Source organism: Sus scrofa, chromosome 12 (assembly GCF_000003025.6).
Source record: "Sus scrofa isolate TJ Tabasco breed Duroc chromosome 12, Sscrofa11.1, whole genome shotgun sequence".
Lineage (NCBI taxonomy): Eukaryota > Metazoa > Chordata > Mammalia > Artiodactyla > Suidae > Sus > Sus scrofa.
This window is the reverse complement of record NC_010454.4, coordinates 33,103,977-33,126,951: the sequence shown is the minus strand read 5'-3', so window position 1 is coordinate 33,126,951 and position 22,975 is coordinate 33,103,977. Positions and strand designations below refer to the sequence as shown.

At 47.2% G+C, this 22,975-nt stretch overlaps 1 protein-coding gene across 1 annotated transcript; it reads left to right on the top strand.

Moving 5' to 3' along the window:
- On the top strand, nucleotides 1,153-22,382 carry C12H17orf67 (chromosome 12 C17orf67 homolog). Its single transcript, XM_021066322.1, has 4 exons — nucleotides 1,153-1,368; nucleotides 2,987-3,087; nucleotides 19,373-19,510; nucleotides 21,940-22,382. The coding sequence occupies exons 1-3, from the start codon at nucleotides 1,314-1,316 to the stop codon at nucleotides 19,487-19,489; spliced, it is 273 nt and encodes a 90-aa protein (XP_020921981.1). The 5' UTR covers nucleotides 1,153-1,313; the 3' UTR covers nucleotides 19,490-19,510; nucleotides 21,940-22,382.

Genomic DNA, 22,975 nt, shown 5'->3' with positions numbered 1-22,975 from the left:
CCCACAACCTCATGGTTCCTAGTCGGATTTGTTAACCACTGCGCCACGACGGGAACTCCTGAATTGAGAACTTTATCTCAATAAATGCCACCTTTCTTCCACACCTATTTCATAATATATTTAATGATTTATGTAACATATATTGGTGATTTGAATTTAGAAAGACTGCAGCTGATTGAGATTTTCTTTCTTTCTTTCTTTTTTTTTTTTGTCTTGCCTTTTCTAGGGCTGCTCCCACAGTATATGGAGGTTCCCTGGCCAGGGGTCTAATCAGAGCTGTAGTCGCCAGCCTATGCCACAGCAACGCCAGATCCGAGCCTCATCTGCAACCTACACCACAGCTCATAGCAAAGCCAGATCCTTAACCCACTGAGCAAGGCCAGGGATCGAACCCTCCACCTCATGGTTCCTAGTCGGATTCGTTAACCACTGAGCCACGACATTCCCCTCTCCGAGATTTTATTTTCTTTATACAAATAAACTTACGTGGGGAGGAAGGCAGCTTAGAGGCTTCCTGATGGCAGATTGCACAAGACTCCTTTGGGAGCATAAAGGAAAGAGTGCCAGGCTTTAAAGAAGAATCTGCCTCGACGTTTACATAATGTGTGAACTTGGAGGTCCTTTCACCTCTCTGAACTTGGCTTTCTTATTTGTAAAAGGAAGGTGGATAACGCCGAGCAGTGCTGTTCATACCTTAGTCCTCAACCTCAATCTCACCTCACGGGTAGGTACAGTTATTTCCTTTGTACAGGCGAGGAAACTCACATTCAGAAAGGGTAAGCGCTTGCCTGAAGATTACATGTAGAAAGATGTGAACCCTGGTCTGTCTGGCTCCAAGGTCACCTGAAAAAAACACTTCCCCCCTCATTAGTCCCCTTGGTAATTCCCCTGCTTCTCTCCAAAATTTGGGAAGGTCAGATTCGATCGTTGAGTGGGCTTTTGAAAAATACCGTAAATTCTCAGCGAAACAGTAGGAACCTAAATTGAAGCTGCAGATAAACACAAAATAGTCCATGATATTTGGATACATCTATTTCGGTGAAATGATTGTCCTGTGTTGCTTCTCCAATTCAAGCTCTGGCATATGACCGAGGGTTAATTTCCTTCCTCAGGATGAAAATTTGTAAGAATTCAGAGGAAAATATTTTCGTGATCATACTGAAAACTCAGCATCAGATGCGTTTAGCCTCATGCCCTGAGAGCTGTGAGTCAAAGCAGAAACAGCCTTCAGGCTGGATGTGGGTTCCCTTAAGGAGGCTGGCTCGTAGCGCGGGATTCATTCTGCAACAGGCGGAAAGAGGGACCACGGCGGGATGAAGAGGTTACTGGTCCTTGCGCTGTCTCTGGCTTTACTGATTGTCTTCTCAGGTGAGCTTCAACCTCCCCAACTCAACTGGAGTACGTCTATTTTAGCTTTTAGAAGTATTTTTTGAAAATTTCAAATAATATGCCATGCATAATAACTCCGATGCTGCTTTTTTCTCTCTTCTAAGAGCAGGCTCCCAGATTACTGTCGTTAAGGATACATTTTTTTTTTTTTTTTAAAAACAAGTCTGAAACACTAATTCTCAAAAAGGCTGATAAATCTTTAAACATATGGTCTTTCAGAGTTTGAAATCATCAACATTTGATAGATTTTTATGATAACAGTATCTGTCAGAGTTTGTGGGTGGTTATCTAAACAGCACACTTTTATGAAACTGTCTTCTCTGATACTATACTTTTAGGATCACGTGTGATTCTCAAGGTTGATAGAGTCTTGTTGTCACAGGGCATCTCCTAATAACAACTTTAACTTGATTTACTGTGTTGGGAATTTAAAAAAAATCTCACCAAAGTTAACCCTAAGAGACAAGGAACACACGGACCAGAGACCTGAAGAAAGTATGTTTTAAGAAACATATTTATTAAATTAACACATACTTTTGTTTTGGTTTCTATAGAGGATTACAAAACTTTATTTATGGGTCTGTTCCATATCTCAACATGTGTAAATGCAGCACCAGTTCACAAAGAATGAAATGTTCCATTGCCAGAAGTTTTTCCAGGTTTAAGCATTCAAATACATGGAACACATTTGCTTTTAAAATTTTTATTTTATTTTTTATTTTATTGGCGTAGAGCTTTCTTTTTTCTTTTTTTTTCTTGTCTTTTTGCTATTTCTTGGGACACTCCCACAGCATATGGAGGTTCCCAGGCTAGGGGTATAATCGGAGCTGTAGGTGCTGGCCTACGCCAGAGCCACAGCAACACAGGATCCGAGCCGCATCTGTGACCTACACCACAGCTCACGGCAACGCCAGATCCTTAACCCACTGAGCAAGGCCAGGGATCGAACCCTGGTTCTTAGTCGGATTCGTTAACCACTGCACCACAATGGGAACTCTGAGGCGTAGAGCTTTCTTACAAGGTTGTCTTCGTTTCAGATGTACGGCCAAGTGACTCAGTTATATAAATATAAGATATGGATATATATGCATGTGTATGTATGCATATATACGAAAATACATATATTCATTCTTTTCAGATGCTTTTCTCGTATAGGTTATTACAGAATATTGAGTAGAGTTCCCTGTGCTATACCATGGGCCCTTGTTGGTTGTCTATTTTATATATAGTAATGTGTATTTGTTAATCCCAAATGCCTATACATTTGCTTTTTAAAAAAATAACAGTTTGGCTGATGGCCTCAGAAGTATTTCAGCCTAAAGAAGGTGTCCAGAAATGAGCACCCCCTTTTAAAGGAAAGGCCATCGAAGTAGGTAAATAAATTGCAGCTGTGCAGCTTTGACTCTGAGAATATCAGAAACAATTAAACATTCTTCCCTGAGCCTCTGGAATGCCACCTCCTTTGGGACAGGTCCCCGTGAAAGAACCTTTGTGTGTTGACCCAGATTGAACTTGCAAATGCTTTGCCTTGGCCCGTGAGACGGAGCAGGGATGTGTGTGCCCCGGCGTCCCTAAGGTCCCCTCCTGACTTTTCCAGGGGCCTCCCCGATTCTGATGGAAAAGCAGGCCAAACAGCTCCTGAGATCCCGGCGCCAGGACAGGCCAAGCAAACCCGGGTTCCGTGATGAGCCCATGCGGGTGAGTTCTGGGCTCTGGGCTCTGGCTGTTGGAAGGAGGGGAGACGTTTGAAAGCTCGTTCATTAGGAAACCAGATGGGGTGCTGGTCCCAGCCCAGCGCGGTGGACATGCCGTAGCGTCTCAGTGCAGGGTGATTCCACCTTCCGACTCATGCCTTTCCTCCTCCCGAGGTGCCAGCTCTGCTCCCTGACTGTTCTCAGTCCTTCAAGTGGGAACTATGGGGACGACATTGGGAGTCCAGGCACCCCAGTGAGCTGCTGGGTGTCACCCCTGAATGTGGTGCTAGGGAGACATGCCCTGAGGCTTTCTCCTTTTTCCCTTGGGCATCGGGCGAGCTGGACCAGCATCCCCGGTCGGTGCTGCTCTGTCTGGGCGGCAGAATCTCTGTCTCTGCTGCTGGTGGGCTTCTGCCCTCGCCTCTTGCCTCTGACCTTGGCCCTGGGCCTCATCTTGCCCCTTGGGTTCATGGTGTCCACCTGGTCTTTCTGAACCCGGACCCCCACCCCTGCCTTCATTTTGTGACTTGTGTCAGACCCTGCCACGCTGGCTTCCAGGGCCCTGGCTTGTCGCCCCCTCCCCTGACCGAAGTGCTAACATTCCTGGTACTTTTACCCCACACAGCGGAAGGTAAGGAGCAGGGCCCCCTGGGGAAAGTCAGCATGTGTGCGAAGACGTGTCTGTGCCCAGGCTGGTCTCCCACCCACCCTGTGCCTGCCTCAGCCAGGCTCCACGCTGACCCTCTGCTCCCTGCGTCTCTGCATCGAGGCCCAGAGGACCTGCCACAGTGCTGACCTTTGCTCCCTGCAGAATCACGTGGATAGTCTGATTCGTTCATGTAACAGGCTCTCGTTATGATGCCGTGTGGCACAGTGGGGAAGGGTACGGACTCTGGGTCAGACCGTCTGGGTTTGCATCTTCCCACTTTTAAACTGCGTGACTTTGGGAAAGTTTCCTTACATTGCTGGGCTTCAGAATGCTCAACTATAAAAAGGGGGTAACTAATATTATTAATTATATTACTATAAATAATAACATAGAACAACCACTTTCTGAGAATAAAATAATTCATGGCAAGGCACACCCAATACTACTCAGCAAGCAGTACTTGAGCATGAAGTACCAGGGAGGGGGGCAGGGGGCTGAGGCTGCAGATGGTCCCCTGGGTTTCTGCTCAGAGGTGGTGGCAGACACAGAGGAGCCAGCAAATGGCTATTTCACAGAGCGGCTTAGAAATGAAGCCAGGGATTCGGGCTGTTAAGGCGTTGTTCTCTCTGGTAGGAGAAATCAGAGGTGGCTTGCATCTCCCAGCGCAGGGTGGTAAGGGGCTGCGAGGTGGGCAGGTGCCAGGGCAGGAGGGTACATAGGATTTCATCTTGTGTTCAGTGGAGAACAGTCAAAGGATGCTTCAGATGGGGGCGTGCAGATGTGGGCTTTAAACAGATGGTTTGGGGAGTTCCCGTTGTGGCTCAGTGGTTGATGAATCTGACTAGGAACCATGAGGTTGCAGGTTCGATCCCTGGCCTTGCTCAGGGGTTAAGGATCTGGTGTTGCCGTGAGCTGAGGTGTAGGTCACAGACGTGGCGGGGAGCCCGCGTTGCTGTGGCTCTGGTGTAGGCTGTTGGCTACAGCTCTGATTAGACCCCAGGCCTGGGGAGCAGCCTAGAAAAGGCAAAAAGACAAAAATAAATGAATAAATAAAATAAAATAAAATAAAATAAACAGATGGTTTGAGAACCATTTAGAAGAGGATTGAAGTCTGAGCTGGTGCTCAGAGGTGGCCAGAGGCAGAGGATCCTGAGAGGCTGAGAAGGAAGGAGAGGCGATATTGGGAACCACTTGTGTGGGGTTGAGAGCACAGAACACCAGGGTTGGGAGGGGGCTGGGTGGAGGGTGAGGGAGCCAGCCAGGAACAGGATGCTGAGCCCAACTGTCCCAGGGGGCGCTCCAACTGGCTGCTTATGCTTTGGGGGTGACATCTGGAGGCCAATTCCAGAGGCTCTTCCTCGGGGCCCTGGTCGGGGGGTGGAGGCTGGTTCAAGGTCTCCGAAGCAGCAGCCCCCTCCAGGTGCTCAGGAGACAGGATATAATCAACTCCAGGGTGGGCCGAGTGTTTTCTCGGCCAGCATCTGGCCCTGTGCCCCGCTCCCCCCGATCCCCAGCTCTGATGGGGAGCAGCAACCTTGGCAGGGGTGGATAAGGAGGCGTTTTAGGCAGCTGGCCGCAGGTGGGTGTGGAGGTTACAGCTCTGGCTCCCTTCCTCCTCCCAGGCCAGCTACCCACCGTGCTAAACTCTGTCCCCAAACACCTCTGGTATCCTTCCCTGCCCAGAACTTTTGGAAGCTCCTTCTCTGACCATTCCTTCTTCCCGGCTCCTGGCATCACCTGCGTTCATCCGTGACAACCCTTGGGCTTGCCTCCAGCTTTGCTCTTTTCCTGAATATCTGGCTTTTGGGGTTTCATTGATTTGGATCATCTTATATAGGCTTGATCACCGCTGGTTCTTTACACCACAGCTCATGGCAACACTGGATCCTTAACCCACTGAGCAAGGCCAGGGATCCATCGAACCCACAACCTCATGGTTCCTAGTCGGATTCATTAACCACTGAGCCATGACGGGAACTCCCAACACTCAATTGCTTTCTAAATACGTTCCCAACTGGACCTGGAGTGGCTGTCACATGGGGCAGGTCTCTCCCAGAAGGCCTGGCCCTCATGGTTCTCAGCTTCACCTGCATATCAATGTCACCTGGGTGGGGCAGGGGGTTGCCCTCCAATCCCCACCCAACACTTTGGCCACACCTCAGGCCACCCCTCTGGGAAGGGGACCCAGGCATCCGATTTTTAACCTTCCAGCATATGGCCAAGGTTAAGAAACACACTCCTGGAGTTCCCATGGTGGCTCAGCGGAAACAAATCTGACTAGCATCCATGAGGACACAGGTTCGATCCCTGGCCCATGAGGGATGCTAGTGGTCTGACTAGCATCCATGAGGACATGGGTTCGACACCCTGCTCTGTGGGTTAAGGGTCTGGCATTGCTGTGGCCGTGGTATAGGCCAGTGGTTACAGCTCTGATTCAACCCCTAGCCTGGGAACCTCCATGTGCCGCGGGAGTGGCCCTAGAAAAGGCAAAAAGACCAAAAAAAAAAAAAAAAGCAAAAAAAAAAAAAAAAGCAGTTGAGTGTTGAACTGAGTGGTCTGGAAAGGAAACGGGGTAGTTGTTTAGATACAGATCAGAGAGCGATACTGAGAGGGGCAGGCAGTGTGAACAGAGAGCTCTCCCTGCTGACCAAGATGGGCACTTAATTACACTTTACATCGCTGAGTACTGAGGACGTAGGCTAGACAGGCTTCTTTCATTTGAGGTGCTCAAGTCTACTGCATGGAGACGACGAGCCAGAGCCTTGCTGCCTGATTCCAATTCTCTAACCAGGTTGTCGGGAACACGCAGTCTGAAAAAGGGCCTTGAGCTCCAACAGGAAGGAGGCAGGAGGCTGGGAAGGCTTCCTGGAGTCGGTGCCATGGAGCTGAGGCTTGAAGGATGAGGCGTTCACAGGCAACACAGGGATGAGCGAGGTGGGCAGAGAGCTCCCCCCAGTGTGATTCCAGGGCATAGTCTGTGCAGACTGGTTGTGGCCTTGGACTTTGGACAGAGAATGAGTCCTCTCCTTTTCCTGGAGCCCAGTTTTCTCCGTAAAATGCGGGGTTTGGCCCAGAGTCCGGCTAGAAAGTTTGTCTTCAGTCTCATGTTCTAGGGTCTGGAGAGAGCTTCAGGGTGACCATATTCTTGGCGCCAACCTGCTATTGGGAAAGGAGCCTGGCAGGGGGATGGGGGCTTGGCAAGGGGGTGGGGGCTATTTGGAGAACCTGGAGGGGTTCATGGAGGGGTCTCTGCAACCCCTCCCCCTCTGCTGCTGCTGTGCCCAGCCTCCTGCCCTGGGTGCCTGACCTGATCCCACCTTGTGTCTCATTGTTTTTTTTTTGTTGTTGTTGTTTTTATTTTATTTTTTTTTGTCTTTTGAGGGCCATACTCACGGCCTGTGGATGTTCCCAGGCTAGGGGGTCTAATCAGAGCTACAGCTGCCAGCCTACACCACAGCCACAGCAACACCAGATCTCAGCCACGTCTGCAATCTACACTACAGCTCACGGCAACGCCGGATCCTTAATGCACTGAGCGAGGCCAGGGATTGAACCAGCAACCTCATGGTTCCTAGTCAGATTCGTTTGCATTGTGCCATGACGGAACGCCTTGTGTCTCATTGTTGACTTTTCCTTATAAGTGATTGACTGAGAGGAACCAACCACCTGTTAGATAAAAAGAGCTGATTCACCCTTCTTAACTGAGCAGCTGACACCATAACCATCCCCTGCATCACTGTTGAATGTGAGTGTTGGACGCAGTGACCCCACCCCTGTCAGCAGGTCACCAGGAGGCCACAAGGTGGGACCTCTGGCCATGGGGACCACACCTACTTGCTCTGTACCTTTGCCCCCCACCTTCTACCCTCCTTCTTTCTTTGTGCAAATCATCTGTTTAGATCATCTGTGTTTTCAGGATGGCAGATATTGTGTGTGTCTGTGTGTGTATGTGTGCGTGTGCACTTGTGTTTGTGTATGGGTGCGTTTATGACTGTACATGGGTGAGTGTGTGTGTATGTGCATTTGTGTATGGGTGTGTGCATGACTGTACATGTGTGAGGGTATTTGTGTATGAGGGTGTGTGTTTGTGTATGTGTGTGCATTTGTGCAGGGTGTGTATATAACTATACGTGTATGCGAGTGTGTGTGGGTGTATGAGCTTGTGTGTGTGTGCATTTGTGGATGGGTATGTATATGACTATATATGTATGACGGGGTGTGTGTGTGTTTGTGTATGGGTGTGTGTGTGATTCTGTGTGTGCCTGTGTGTTTTGTGGGATAATTTTTTCAGAAGCCGTGGGTTTCAGTTTCCTCCCTTTTGACCTTGACTCGAGTATCTGGGGGCCAGGTTGGAAAGCCTGGCAGTCACAGCGAGTAGACTGTCATTCTGTGCTCTGTGGAAGCCACCAGGGGATTTGCAGTGGGGCAATGCTGTGATCAGAGCTGGGGTGTGTGAATGCTGGCCTTCACTTCCCAGCATTGGGAAACTACAATTTTGGACATGTTTTTGCATCTCCTGCCGTGGTAGCCTGGAGACAGAGGCGCTGAGATGGACGAGCAGAGGTGCGATCTCTGGGGATGCGTGTGCCCTTGGGAGCTGAGCCTTGAGACTCATGTGGTCTCCACTAACTCAGAATTACCTCGAGATGACTGAGTGGGTCATTTCATTTTGCTTCTCCCCTCTGCCACTTTCAGGGAGGGGAGAGAACGTTGATGAGAGTAAACGGACGGTGCTTGGGGAGGTATTAGGAATTCAAAATGAAAGCAAATGTGAAAATTTGCAGGCATCTCTCTTCTCAGGAGCATCTGTGAAGCCATGTTTATCATCTTGACCCTCGGCTTAAACATGGGCAGACATTTGTGTCTGCGGGATGCTAGGTGTTTTGGAAACAGGTTCAGACAAGCCGAGTCCACACATCCAGGGGGCTGGACTGTTTTGACAGCCTGTATCTTGCTGATGCGGCAACCCTTCCTTTCTGGGGTGGCAGGAAGGACAGAACCATGCCTTGAAAAGACCACTGGCGTGCCTGCCTTGTGGGGAGGGCTGGCCTCCACCCCAGAAGAGTGGGAGTGCTGGCACCCTTGATGGAGGAAGGTAAGGTCCCAGTGAGGGTGGGGAGAGAGCAAGAGGGGACTGGGTGCTGGGGAAAAAGCACAAGGGGTTCTGAGTGCAGGGGGCAGGGAAGCCGGAGAGGAAGAGGATGAAAAACCCAGAGGTGAGGGATGTGATGAGGGATCAGAGAGAGAGAGGGCAGGTGGGGAGGTAGTGAGGCCCCCACCCTGAGATTCCCTGGGGCAGGAAATAGCTGGCACAGTTATTTTATGGCAACGCCCCCAACTCCCAACCCGGTCCACCCCGGCCACAATGGCCTCCTTACTGTGCCTTGAATGTGTCAGGCTTCCATGCCCTTCATGATGCAGTTCGGGCTGTATGGAGAGCAGGGTTGAGTTTATTCTGCCACTTGCTTTTTTTTCACTCAATAATACATCTTGTTCCAGCTCATTTAATTAATTAATTAATAATTAATTGCATTTTTACGGCCGAACCTGTGACATATGGAGGCTCCCAGGCTAGGGGTCCAATCGGAGCCGCAGCTGCTGGCCTACACCATAGCCACAGCAATGGAGGATCCTGCCACCTACACTATAGCTCATGGCAACACCGGGTCCTTAACCCACTGAGTGAGGCCAGGGATGGAACCTGCGTCCCCGTGGATACTAGTCAGATTCATTTACGCTGAGCTACAAAGGGAACACCTTGTTCCAGCTTATCTTCGGTGGAGGCCTAGGAGGAATGTATTAGGCTATAGTCTGGGTATTTGTGTCCACCCCCACGCCCCACATTCATATGTTGAAATCTTAACTCCCCAGTGATGGTATCAGGAGATGGGGTGTTTGGGAGGTACTTAGTCCTGAGGGCTCTGCCCTCACAGATTGTAAATCGGATTACTGCCCTTATAAAAAAGGCCCCAGCAAGCTCCCTGGCCCATCTGCTGTGTGAGGATACAGCAAGAGGTCTGCGACCTGAAGGAGGGCCCTTACCCGCCCATGCTGGCACCTTGATCTTGGACTTCTGCCTCCAGAGCTGTAAGAAGTCAATTTTTATTGTTTGTAAGAGCTGTGTGTGGTACTTTGTTATAGCAGCCCACATGCACTGAGACATGCTATGCCATATTTATTTAGCCCTTCCTGGAAAGTGGACATTTTAGGTATTTCCAATGATGAAGATCCTTGCACGCATGTATGTTTTGTAGGGTTCAGTGATAAGAAATGACATTTCTGAGTCAGAGGGTCTATGTACTTCCTGTTGAAATGGGTACTGCCAAATTGCCAAATTGACTTACCAACATCCACCAGAGCTGTGTGTAAGAATACCTGGTTTGCTGTACTCTTGCCAACACTTGATATTATCAGACTTTGTGTGCACAGCTTTCAAAATGGAAGGAAATAAACTTTTAAGAGAAAACTCACCCATCTACTCTTCTGTCTGGTTATGTACATGGAGACATGTTGCCAAACAATGACAATATTTTCTCTGTGATAAGATTTGGGGAAAATTTATATTTTAACTTTCATACTTTTTGCTGTTACTTAGTGTATTAGTGTCTTGAGGCTGCCATAACAAAGTACCACAAGCTAGATTGCTTGAAACAACAGAAATTTATTTTCTCACAGTTTGGGAGACTATATTATCTATACATATAAATATATTCTATATACTTTTAACCATGGACAACAGTTTGGGAGACTAGAGGTTTGGAACAGGAGTTGGCAAGGTTGGTTCCTTCTGGAAGCTTAGAGAATCTGTTCCATGCTTTTCTCCTAGCTTTTGGCGGTTGCTGGAAATCTTTGGCATTTCTTGGCTTGTAGCTGCCTATTTTCATATGGTCTTCTTCCCTGTGTATCCCTGTGTCCAAATTCCTTTTTTCTAGGGATGCTGGTCTTTGGATTTAAGGCCTAGCATCATCCCTTTGACCTTGTTTCCAAAGAAGTTCATATTCCCAGGAGCCACGTAGACATGAAATTTGGGGGGATACTACTCAGTCCAGTATACTCAATTTTTTATCTATGTGTATAAATATATTCTATATACTTTTCACCAAGGACAACACAAGAGAAGGGTTAGGAGAGGGACAGCAGAGTGCCAAATCTGAATCCCAGCTCACCACTGACTGGCTATCACATCCTGGCCAAGTTGCTTAAACTCTACATGTAAGTCTCGGTTTTCTCACCTATAGTGTGGGCTGTGATAATCAAACTACTTCAAAGGCGTATTGTGAGAAAAGGCATGCAAAGCACTCAGTGCAGCACCTGTCAGTGAAGACAATGGCTCTCCTTCTTCTTCCTCCTCCTCCTCTCTTCTTCCTCTTCTTTTTCTTTCTACAAAGCAGCCGCTGAATAAACACTTTTTAAAATATAACAAGGAGTTCCCATTATGGTGCAGTGGAAATGAATCCAACTAGGAACCATGAGGTTGTGGGTTTGATCCCTGGCCTCACTCAGTGGGTTAAGGATCCGCGTTGCCATGAGCTGTGGTGTAGGTTGCAGATGCAGCTCAGATCCCGCGTTGCTGTGGCTCTGGCGTAGGCCGGCAGCTACAGCTCCGATTAGACACCTAGCCTGGGAACCTCCATGTGCCACGGGTGCGGCCCTGAAAAGACAAAGGCAAGAAACACACACACACATATATATATAAAACAAAACAAAACCCTCTTTGGCGTCTCACTGCTTATAGGATAAAGACTAAGTGTCTTGGTCTGAGAGACAGACCAGTCCCAAGCCACCACCGAGTGCCATTTCCTGCCACTCCTTCAAGGACTTTTCAGTTCCAGCCACCTGGAGCTTCTCATTGTTTTTCAAATATGCCTCTTCTCCTTGGTCTCAGTAGCTTTTCACACGTGAGTACCTGTACCTGTAGTGCTGTTCTCCATTATTTCTACCTGGTAACCTCCTCTTCAGTCTCAGTGTCACTTTCTCTGTCTCCTCCAAGTTGGTCCTGCTTCCTCCTGGTACTCACTTACAATACCATATGTTTATATAGGTACATCTATCTACATGTAAATTTCTAGAGAAAGTTCTAAAAATATGCTCAGTTGACTGTTAACTGTGTCATCTTATTAAGGAGGCTAAGATTGCTGATGACCTAGGGCATTTAACACTTGATGTTTAAATTTTAAACTGCAACACTACGTTCATATGCTACTTGTGTAATTACACATAAAATTTTAAACATGTATATTTATTACAAATAACTGGAAACCAAGAACAAGTCAAAAGAGGAAAAGAAAATCAGATGTAATCCTATTCCCTCTCCCCAAATACAGCATTGCCATTTTTTGAGATGTGTTCTTTTCAGTCTTTTTGTGTTTTTTTAAAAAAGTATAATCACACCCTACAATTTTGTACCCTAGTTTTGCTCTTAATAGTATAACACACACAATTCCTTGTATTATTATAAACTATAATCATACCCATAGTGAATTATCTTCTTTTGTTAGATCATTTCTACTATTTTTGCTTTTTTAATTTTAAAATTTATTTATTTATTTTCTTTTCTGGCTGCCCTGTGGCATATGAAGTTCCCAGGCCAGGATCAGAACTGAGCGGCAGTTGCCAGCTACAGCACAGCTGCAGCAACGCCAGATCCTTAACCCACTGTGCTGGGCCAGGATTCGAACCTGCATCCCAGATCTCCCAAGATGTTGTGGATCCCATTGCACCACAGCGGGAACTCCATTTCTACTTCTTTTAAAATTATGAACAACACGCAAAACATTTTTGTTCTTAAGGTATTTTTAATAGCTTGAATTATTTGCTCAGGATATATTCCCAGAAGATAAATTCCTGGATCCCCAGAGATGCATACTTTCCAAGCTTTTAGTATATGTCATCATATTGCTTTCTTAAAGTTTTTAAAAAACATAATTTATATTCTTATCCCCAAGAAAATGTTCTAAAAGAAGTTTTAAGGTAAGCATGATTATGGATGCTTAAATTGGATGGTAGTTCTCAGGCTGGAGGAATGGATACAGTGAGAGAGGAGGAGGGATCAAAAATTACTTGTGGGTGTCTGTGTGGACACTTGAGTGCCATTCATTGTCACTAGAAACCTAAGAGGAGAAGCAGATTGTCTGGAATGATGGTGTGTTTGAAAGCCTTCTCTCATAGCACCTGCTTTTGCCGCCCCCCTTTTTTTTTGCTTTTTAGGGCCACGCCTGTGGCATATGCAAATTCCCAGGCTAGGGGTCAAATCGGAATTGCAGCTGCCAGCCTACACCATAGCCACAACAATGCCAGATCTGAGCTGAGTCTGCGACCTACACCACAGCTCTTGGCAATGCCAGATCCTTCACCCACTGAGTGAGACCGGGGATCGAACCTGCGTCCTCATGGATCCTAGTCAGATTCAGATTCATTTCTGCAGAACCACCATGGGAACTCCCACAAATTTGCTATTTCTGACTTAAAAAAAAAAAACAAAAAACCATCAGTCTCTTCTTCTAGACTGCTCTAAACCGCTTGAGCAGATAGATTTGTTTCACTTCTGGGTCCCCAGCACCAAGCACAGTGCTTGCCATTTACTAAATACTCTGTATACTTATTTCCATCCCTTTCTTTTCTTCTCTCCAGAGAAATTTTGTAGGACATAACTCAACCATAGAATCTGGAGGTTATTTCAAAGAACTCTTCTTTGCTTCCCTTAAATTCGTTAAATTTCTTAGTCATCCCAAATTTTAGGAAAGAAATGGTGGCCAACTGCTGGGGTGAACCATGGAAATTCTCTAAAAAAGATGACATCCGAGCTAAAATTATGTCTTTCGTGACTGTATTTGTAAGCCTGTGTTCCTTGAGGGAATGTTCTTGTTGGGCAAGTATAAATCATATGAGCTTATTGTGAGCAGTCTTTGTAAAATACGCTTGCATATTCAGCTCCTTGACAAATGTATGTAATAATTCCGTTGCCCTTTTGTTCCCTGTGGTTTCAAAGACCAGTTCAGAGTGACTGAGGTATAAACGCCACACGTCTTTGATCTGCCTTCCTTGAGGGCTAAGCCTTCTGGTGGCTCCCAGTAGTAGCGTTCTAGCTCACCCCAAATAATTCATCCGCATGTTGATGGATCTTTAATTCCATGCAAATGTCACGGGAAGGATTTTTTCCTTCTTGGAAAAAGATCCCACCTTGATAGATTAACTGTCCACTTTATGATTCTCAGCTTAGATCAGTTTCCAGTGGGTATTTCATTTCATCATCACACCTCTCCAGGGCTGTCATAAAGGACCCCTTCCAATTTTTGCTCTAATTACTGAGAATTTATTTATTGAAATCACTACACTTGGCATCAGACATGGAACACAGATACTGGCTTTTGTTTTGCTTTAATTTTTCCCCCCCGTGAAGAGAGGAATGAAAAAAAATGAAAACTTATTTTTCCATATTCTCCTTCTTTCTTGATCCAGGAATATTTGAGATTATCATTAATGCTGGGTCATTTCTAACTCAGCCAACGCAATTGTTGAATTTGTGGTTTTCAGCAGATTTGCAGTTTGGCTTTTCATCTTTGACTAATGATCGCTTTTAGGCCTTTGTGGCGTATTCATTTCCCTAACATTTTAAATAAATAGTGAAATGTCATGGAAACCAGGGCTTGTTTCGTTCTCTTTCTCTGTGTGTGTCTGTTTTGGTTGTTTTTCTTCAACAATGATTTCAGCCCTTATTTAGGAGTGTGAAATATATATTCCTCTTTGATGCTTTTTATGTACAGTTGGCTGGGGCCATTGTAATGAGCTGATCGACACAGATGCCCAGGAACCTCCCAAGGAGAATTTAGCAAGATGATGGAGAGAGAACAGTCATGTCATTTATTCATTCACTCATTTGTATGTTTCTTCTGTGAGTTTTATTGAGTCCCTACTACGTGCCAAAGCACTAAGCCCCACACTAGGTACGCCTTCGTCACTCTCATCAAAAGCCAGTTGAATAAGATGCAAATGAGCATGTAATTATAACAAGTATATACATGCTGTATATCAGTTGTGACATTTTTTTCTATCACCACTGATCTCATCGGGATAGTCTTTTAAGTATTGGGAAGCTGTTAGGTTCGTGGTTGCAAATATAAAGTTTTCCGGAGTTCTAATTTCCCATTACAAGCCTGAAACTTTTTTTTTTTTCCTTTTTATGGCTGAACCCACAGCATATGGAAGTTCTCAGGCTAGGGGTTGAATAGGAGCTGTGGTTTCCATCAGAGCTATGGCAACACCAGATCTGAGCCGCATCTTCGAACTATGCTGCAGCTTGCAGCAATGCTGGATCCTTAACCCAGAGAGCGAGGCTAGGGATTGAACCCACATCCTCCCAGACACTATGGCAAGTTCGTAACTCGCTGAGCCACAATGAGAATTCCCTGAATTTATTATTTAGTAACAGGTGCTGTCAGTTGTCTTGTTGAAGTGACAGGCTCACTTCAGGCATTTTTTTTTTTTGTCTTTTCTAGGGCCGTTCCCACAGCATGTGGAGGTTTCCAAGGCTAGGGGTCTACAAGGCCACTGGCCTACACCAGAGCCACAGCAACGCGGGATCCAAGCCGTGTCTGCAACCTACACCACAGCTCACGGCAACACAGGATCCTTAACCCACTGAGCAAGGCCAGGGATCGAACCCAAACCTCATCGTTCCTAGTCGGATTCGTTAACCACTGCGCCACGACGGGAACTCCAACTTCAGGCATTTTGAGAAGACATCTGCCAAACATGCACATAAAACACACATACCTCGTTCGTCCCTTGTCATCAACAGTCAAAAGCCCAGGTGCTTTTCCTGGAGAAAATCGTTGTACTTCATTGTGCAGCAGAAATGCTGTCTGCGATGCTTCCCATCAGTCACTTTGGCTTCACCAGGGTGTGCTTTAGTGAACTGGCATTGAAAGAGTATTTTATTTTTATTCATCTATTTTAACTGCAAGTGTGAGGAAGGCTATCAGGGCCACTAGGGTCGTTAGGTGACGCTGCCTTGACTGATGTCCAGGCATCAGTTTTACCCACCATTGCACACACCGAGTAGGTGAATGTCTTCATATATGTTTGAAAAATAGTCTGACATCTCGGACCCCTGAGGGAAGCACAGACCACGCTTCCAGGACCGTAGCTTTACTCCCTCATTCAGCAAGTATTTATTGAACGTTTCCTCTGGACCAGTTCCTGGGAGAGATACCCCATCCACAACCTCCAGGCATGCTCAGATCCTCCGTATCTAATTGCAACCCAAATTAATTGAAGAGCGCTTCCTAAAGAGACTTTTCACAAAGACGTGCCAGGATGAAGGTGAACCGCAAGAGACGATAAAGGATGCAGAGCTGAGAGCCCGGAGGCATGAGGATGGAAGAGGAGAGTGTGGTTTCTGGAACCTGCAACTGGAAGGACAGCCCTCTGGGAGCTGAATCTTCCAGGAGGGAGACAGCCAACCTCCTCGGGGAGGTACCAGGGGAATGCAAGCTGCAGCCTCTTTTTTCCTGCCTCTTCTCCCCTGCTGGTGCCGCTGACATCAAACCTCACTGGAAGCCTCAGGACAAAAGGGTCTGTGGTTGCAGTTCACCTACCTAGGTCAGCCTCTCACTGTAGAGGGCCAGGTGAAGGGAGGTGTTTTAGAGGGGAAAACGGACACTGTGGATTTGGCACAAGGCTTTGTGTGCTTCATATCGTATAATCCTGGCAACCCAGGAAAGACGTGCCAGTGTCATCCCGATGTTGCAGATGGACAAACTGAGGCTGGAGAGGTAAAGCAATAACATTGGTAGGGTCTGGATTTGAACCAGACCCTGATCCAGATCCAGACCCGAACCTCTTAACCTCTCCACCACATTGCCTGGCAAACATGCAGACGAGACCGCAATGTATTTCCGTCCTTGAGCCGCTGACATGGAACAGTTGATTAAGTAAAGCTATGAGCTTTGTTCCTTATTTACAAGACTCTGCATAGTCTTCCTGTTCCTTCCAATTTCTATTCTTCTGGCTCAAGATTCTCCAACAGGGCAAGGCAGGGCAGGAGCCAGCCTCAAACACACAAATGTGTCCATCAAGCTGCTGGGGAATGCTCGTTGCTTCCCACAGGGAGCCCTCCCACCATCCGCCCCCTCCCTGGTTGCCCCAGAGACTCCCTGCCCAGGACACAGGGTGCATTTTGATGAGTTAAATGAAAATGATGATAATCAAATAATTTCAATCTGCCTGAGTCCCTGGGGGAAGGGAAAAACCATTTCAGGAAAGTTGGACACCTCACAATTCATTCCTTTGCACAGTTATTAAAATTTTTAAAAAGTTATGTTTAGAATAGGTGTGTACTTCCTAGAGGATTTTCTTAAAACTTTATTTATTTTTGTCTTTTTTGTCTCTTGAGGGCCGCACCCGTGGCATATGGAGGTTCTCAGCTAGGGGTAGAGTTGGAGCTGTAACTGCCAGCCTGTGCCACAGCCACAGCCACAGCAATGCCAGATCTGAGCCACGTCTGCAACCTACACCACAGCTCACGGCAACACAGGATCCTTAACCCACTGAGCGAGGCCAGGGATCGAACCCGCTTCCTCATGGACAGTTGATTAACTGTTCCTCGTTAACCACTGAGCCACAACAGGAACTCCTTCTTGAAACTTTAAAACTCAACGTTCTCAACTGACCTTCTATTAAAGCTTTACTGGTACCATAGGAGGGTTTTCATGATTTAGGATTTTTAGTAATATCTATAGAGATATTACTCAATATGACTACTCTCTTCCAAGGTGAAATGATACTTCTCTGATTAATGGCCTGTAGCTTTGGGTTGTTTATATGGACTGTTTCATGCACATTTTGCAATGGTTCACATCCCATAATTTCAGCACCCAAATGTATTTCAGGGCAATATTCACAACATACATCTTCCAAATTAAAAATCACTTCTATAATAGAATCTTTGGAGGGACACATCAAGTTCATGTGCCAACATGTGAACCAACACACATGGCACTCCACCAAATCTGATGTGGGCCAGTTAAGTCCCTACTGTCAGTGAGAGGTCACTGCTAAACAGAGTAACCAGCGCTGTGTCGGTGGAAGTCCAGGGAGCTCTGGGGTCACATGAATCCAAGAAGGCTACCTGGAGGAAGAAACACCGAAGATGAGGGCTGAAAAGTCAGGAGTGAGATAGGAAAAAAGAGAGGGGGAGGGGTGTTCCGGGCAGAGAGAAGAACGTAAAATCCAAGAGCAGAGCAAGGGTGGTCCCTCCAGGGAAAGATGCTCCCCTCACCATGTGGGGCCATGACCAGATGTGCACCCGGCTACTGCTAGTAGTCTGGGCAGTGCCCACGGCCACTTCTCTGCTTGTACCAGGGGATGGAGAGACAAGGTATGGGGGGAAAGAAGAGACTTTTGTGACTGATTAAGACAAGGGAAGTAACACTTCCCTCCTTGAATTAATTAATTATTTTGTGGGGCTGTGCCCACATTTGGAAGTTCCCGGGCCAGGCATCGAACCTGTACCACAACAGTGACAATGCCGGATCCTTAATCACTGGGCCACCAGGGAATTCCTGTTTTGACTTTTTGGCTATGAGGAATAATGCTGTTGTGCGCACCTGTGTCCACGTTTTTGTGTGGACATATGCTTTCATTTTTCTCGTCTATATAGTTGTTGGGTCATATGCTGACACTCTGTTTAGCATCTTAAGAAACTACCAGGCAGTTTTCTACAAAATGCCCCTTTATCCCTAGTAACATTTTAGGGGCTTTAAAGTTTATTCTGTTTGATAATAGCATAACAACTCCAGCTTATAGTTATCACTCACCTTAAAAAAAAAGATGATTTTATCACAAATATGTCCCACCATAAATGATATATTTAGTTATGCATGTTTTGAGCTTTATAGACATGCTGTTAAACTATAAATGTCATCTTCTTGGACTTGCTCTTTTCACTCTCATGCTATTTCTAAGACTCATCTATGTTGTTGTATGAGCTGTAATTAATTTTATGTTCATTGCTGTATAATATTCCACCATGTGACCCAACCATAATTTATTTATCCATGTTCCTGTCAGTGGATATTTGACATGTTTCCAGTGTTTTGCTCCTACACATTTATTGCTGCTGTGAATGTTCTTATACACATCTTCTGATATAAGGGCTGCTCTTGTTCTCAAAGCTACTAGAAGCATCAGCATGAGCTGGGAACTTGTTAGAAATTCACCAGGAGCCTGATCCCAGACTTACTGAATCAGGAACTCTGAGGATGGGGTCCCAGCAATCTAGGTTTTAACAAGCCCTCAGGTGATTCTTATGCCTGATGAAGTTTGAGAACCACTGCTCTAGGGTTTGAACAAGGAGTGAAATTTCTGGATTGTAGGCAACCCATTGTTTGCCAAACTTCCTGTAACTCTCCATCAGTAGAGTCTATGAGTTCCCATGGATACACACTTAAGGTTGTCTCATTTCTTTATTTTGCCCACAAATGGGTCTGTCTGACTGATTTTCCCTGCAGAGAAGCAAGGGCGTGGAGGTTTCTTCTCCCTGGCTGCTCCCGGCCTCAGAACCACAGCCAGACCCCACTCATTGGCAGCTTGGCGTCACTGTGCCTAAAAATCTCTCTTCAATGCTGGTTGGTTTTGACAGGAGTACATGCACCACCTGCTCCTCCTGGAGCACCGTGCTGAGGAGCAGTTCCTGGAGCACTGGCTGAACCCTCACTGCAAGCCCCACTGCGACAGGAATGTGGTCCATCCTGTGTAAGCAGCTCAGAACCAGCCTCTGGTATGTTCCTTCTCCCAGACCTTCTGTTTTGGGGAGGGAGAGGTGGACAGCGCGGACATGGCTATGAGGCCTTCGAGAACACAGCATTAGGGGAACCAGTGGGTTAGCTGGTTAGGGATTGGGCAGTGGTGAGTTCAAGGTGGGGGGGCAGGTCCAGAGGACCACTGGGGACACACACGGGAGCCTGACTCCTACGAGTCACCAAGAGGTCCCAAGTAGGGGAGGGATGTGACTCTATTTGTCACCCAGAAAGGCTCCCTCTTAAATACAACTCTGGGGAAATGTGGCTTGTTGAGGCTTGGGTCTCCCCAGGGGGCGGTCAGCCTCCATGGGCTTGATCAGTGACATCCATCACAACCAGCACCATTGTCACCAGCATCAGCAACGTTACTGTCTCCCCACAGCCTTGCAGGCTGGGAGTCTGCCCAGCCCTCCCTGTCTTACCTCTTGCCCTGGCTTGGCCCTTTTGGTCCCTTTGAACTGCTGGGCTCCATGTTCCCAGCCTGCACCCCCACCTCCGCACCTTCGTTCCTTCCTGAGGCTGTTTGCTGCATCCCGCATTCCATCTGTATCCATCTTCTTGCCCCTTTCCAAATTCTGCTAGATAACACAGCAAGATCCCTTCAGAGGTTAAGCCAGTGAGTTTTATTTCTCCTCTGTAATTTGTGTGGATTCAGCAGGAGGGTATAACTGGGTAGTTGACCATCTGTGGTTCAGAGAAATCTTGTACCCTTGTTATTTTGTGCTGCTGTGAATGGACAGAGAACACTCCCTTTAGAGGATTGCTCTTCATAATTTTCAGGGTGCCATCTCATAAAACCCCTCATCTGATCCTCTTAACACCCCTGTGTCATTGCCGGGCATGAGTTCTAACCCTGTTTTCTAGGAGACCTCGCAGAGCGTGATTAAGCTACTAACTCACTGGAGTTCCCATCGTGGTTCAATGGTTAACGAATCTGACTAGGAACCATGAGGTTGCGGGTTCGATCCTGGCCTTGCTCAGTGTGTTACGGATCCGGCATTGCTGTGGCTCTGGCGTACCCTGGGGGCTACAGCTCCGATTCAACCCTTAGCCTGGGAACCTCCATATGCCATGGGAGCAGCCCCAAAAATGGCAAAAAAAGACCAAAAAAAAAAAAAAAAAAAAAAAAAAGCTACTAGCTCATTCTGGGCAGTGGTTGGTATGTTTGTCTTTTGCCAACTCCAAATCCTGCATGCTTTTCTGTGGACTGTACTGCTGGGTCGTGTGTGTGTGTGTGTGTGTGTGTGTGGAGGTGGGGGCACACGGTCCTCTTGAGGGCCATTAGCCTAGAGCTAGAGGAGGGAGTTCCCTGGTGGTCTAGTGCTAGGACTCAGTTCTTTTACTGCTGGAGCCCGAGTTCAATCCCTGGTCTGGAACTGGGATTCCACATGAAGCTGCTGCACACCCTGGCCAAAAAAAAAAAAAGGAAAAAAAAATTGAGAGGAGTGGAACAGAAGTTCTGCTTCTGAGGGCTGGTTGGGGGTGGGGGTGGGGGCTCAGCTGACATCCTGTTCTGGAGCCCCGTTCTAGGTCACAGCTGGTATCCTGGGCTCCCCTCCCCCCACATCTCCCCTCCACCCCCATCCCGCCCGCCCCCAGCTCTTGACACCAGGGACCTTTGTCCTTCAGCACCAGAAGCCCCGGTGTGGCTTCTTCTGGAACACAAAACTGTGGAGCTCAGCCTCTAGAATAGGGAAGGCTTGGGTTCAGCTCTCTGTGTTCATGCTCTGTGACCTCAGACAAGTCACTTAACCTCTCTGAGTCTCTAGTTCTGCATCTGTAGATTGGGATAATGATGACTCCACAGAGTGAATGGTTCCATGAACAGAGGCACTAAGCTCCATGGGACAGGCTGGGTGAGAGGAGAGGTTTCTGGGTTAAGGGAGCCTCAGGGCAGCAGCCTCCGCCACCTCTGGTGGCTGTGGAAGTGGTGATGGTGGTGGTGAGGCTGCTCCTGCCAAACGGAGATGTCTGGGGAGGCCTCCATTCAGGCAACATCCATTTACGATGAAGCCAAGAAAGTAGTGGCTGGAGGCACGAGTGTGGACTTGGAATTTGGAGTCAGGTAGCATTCCGATGGCGAGTCCACTTCTGAAAAAATTCCTAACTTCTCTCTCACTTTCCTCATCGGTAAAATATAAGAAGAGTTCCTCTGCCTGAGGCTGTTAAGAACATTAAAGACAAAGTCACGGCATGGAAAATAATGCTGCCCTGGCACGTGCTAGGTAGTACTGGGGGAAAGGACAGCTTGCTAGCAGTTTCCTCCTCCCTCCCCCGCCCTCCTCTCCCCGTCTCCCCTCCCCCATCTCCCTTCCCTCTCCTCCCCTCCTCATCTCCCCCCTTCCCCCTTCCTTCTTCTTTATCAGCATCATCATCACATTAACATTATTTTCTGGTTCTTTTCCAGCAAAGAACATTTTGGTAAAACAACAGCCTGGATACTGTTGAAACTGGATGAGGCTCCTTCTTTCATTTATTTTTCGGCTGTGGAATGGATGTCTTCAGACCTTGTGAATTGTGGGCACAGCAAAGGTTGCCTTGGGGATTGATGGCAAATATTTACGCTACTTCATTTTACTAACCTGCACAACTCGTTAAAACCAATAGCTTAAACCCTAGACCCCTGCCCCCCCTCCCCTGCAATGGCCCTCCTCCTGATTTGAAAGGGTGGGCAGAGGGGAATATTTCCTGGGGCTGGGACCTCTGGAAAGGAGAGGTGTTATTTGGAGGCCTGAAGCATGCCGCTTGGGGCTGCAGGGGTTTTGGCCCTTGCTTTTCTCTCTCTCTTCTTTTCTGCTCTAATAAACATCTGTGTTAAGCCTGCTTTCCGTGGTGTCTCCTGTCCTTTATCTACATGAAGAGAAGCAGAGGTTCCCCTCTCTTATTTCTCTTAGTGAATCCAGCATCAGAATGATAGGGATGGAGTCGGCACAGGTAGTTGCAGAAGTCCCAATAAGGGACCACAGAGGGAAACCTGGGGGACTTTGGGAGATCAGGTTAAGTTAATAATTGCTCAAGAAAGCCATCAGCACAAAGCAGGCTTGCTCACTAAAGGAGGTGCGAGAATTGCCTCTGGTCATTGGATAGGGGATGGGATGAAGCCTGCATTCAGATTCAGGCCAAGGGCAGCAGTTTGAGGACTGCCCTTCTGCTGATTTGAAATGCATACCTGACCAGATGCTAAGGAGGAGCTACTGCTCAAAACAGCGGACGAGGCAGTCTTTTCCAACCCCCACTTCAGGATAAAACTGTAGCCCACCAGATCTGGGGCTAGAGCTTCCTTACCTGCCTGCTTGCATCTTCACAAGCGTCCTATCCTAATAAATCTATTTCTTGCCGATCACTTTGTCTCTCACTGAATTCCTTCTGCACGGAGACAGGAAGAACCTGAACTTCAGTAAGTCCAGACATGGGTGGGTGATTCTCATTTAAAACTGGGTTCA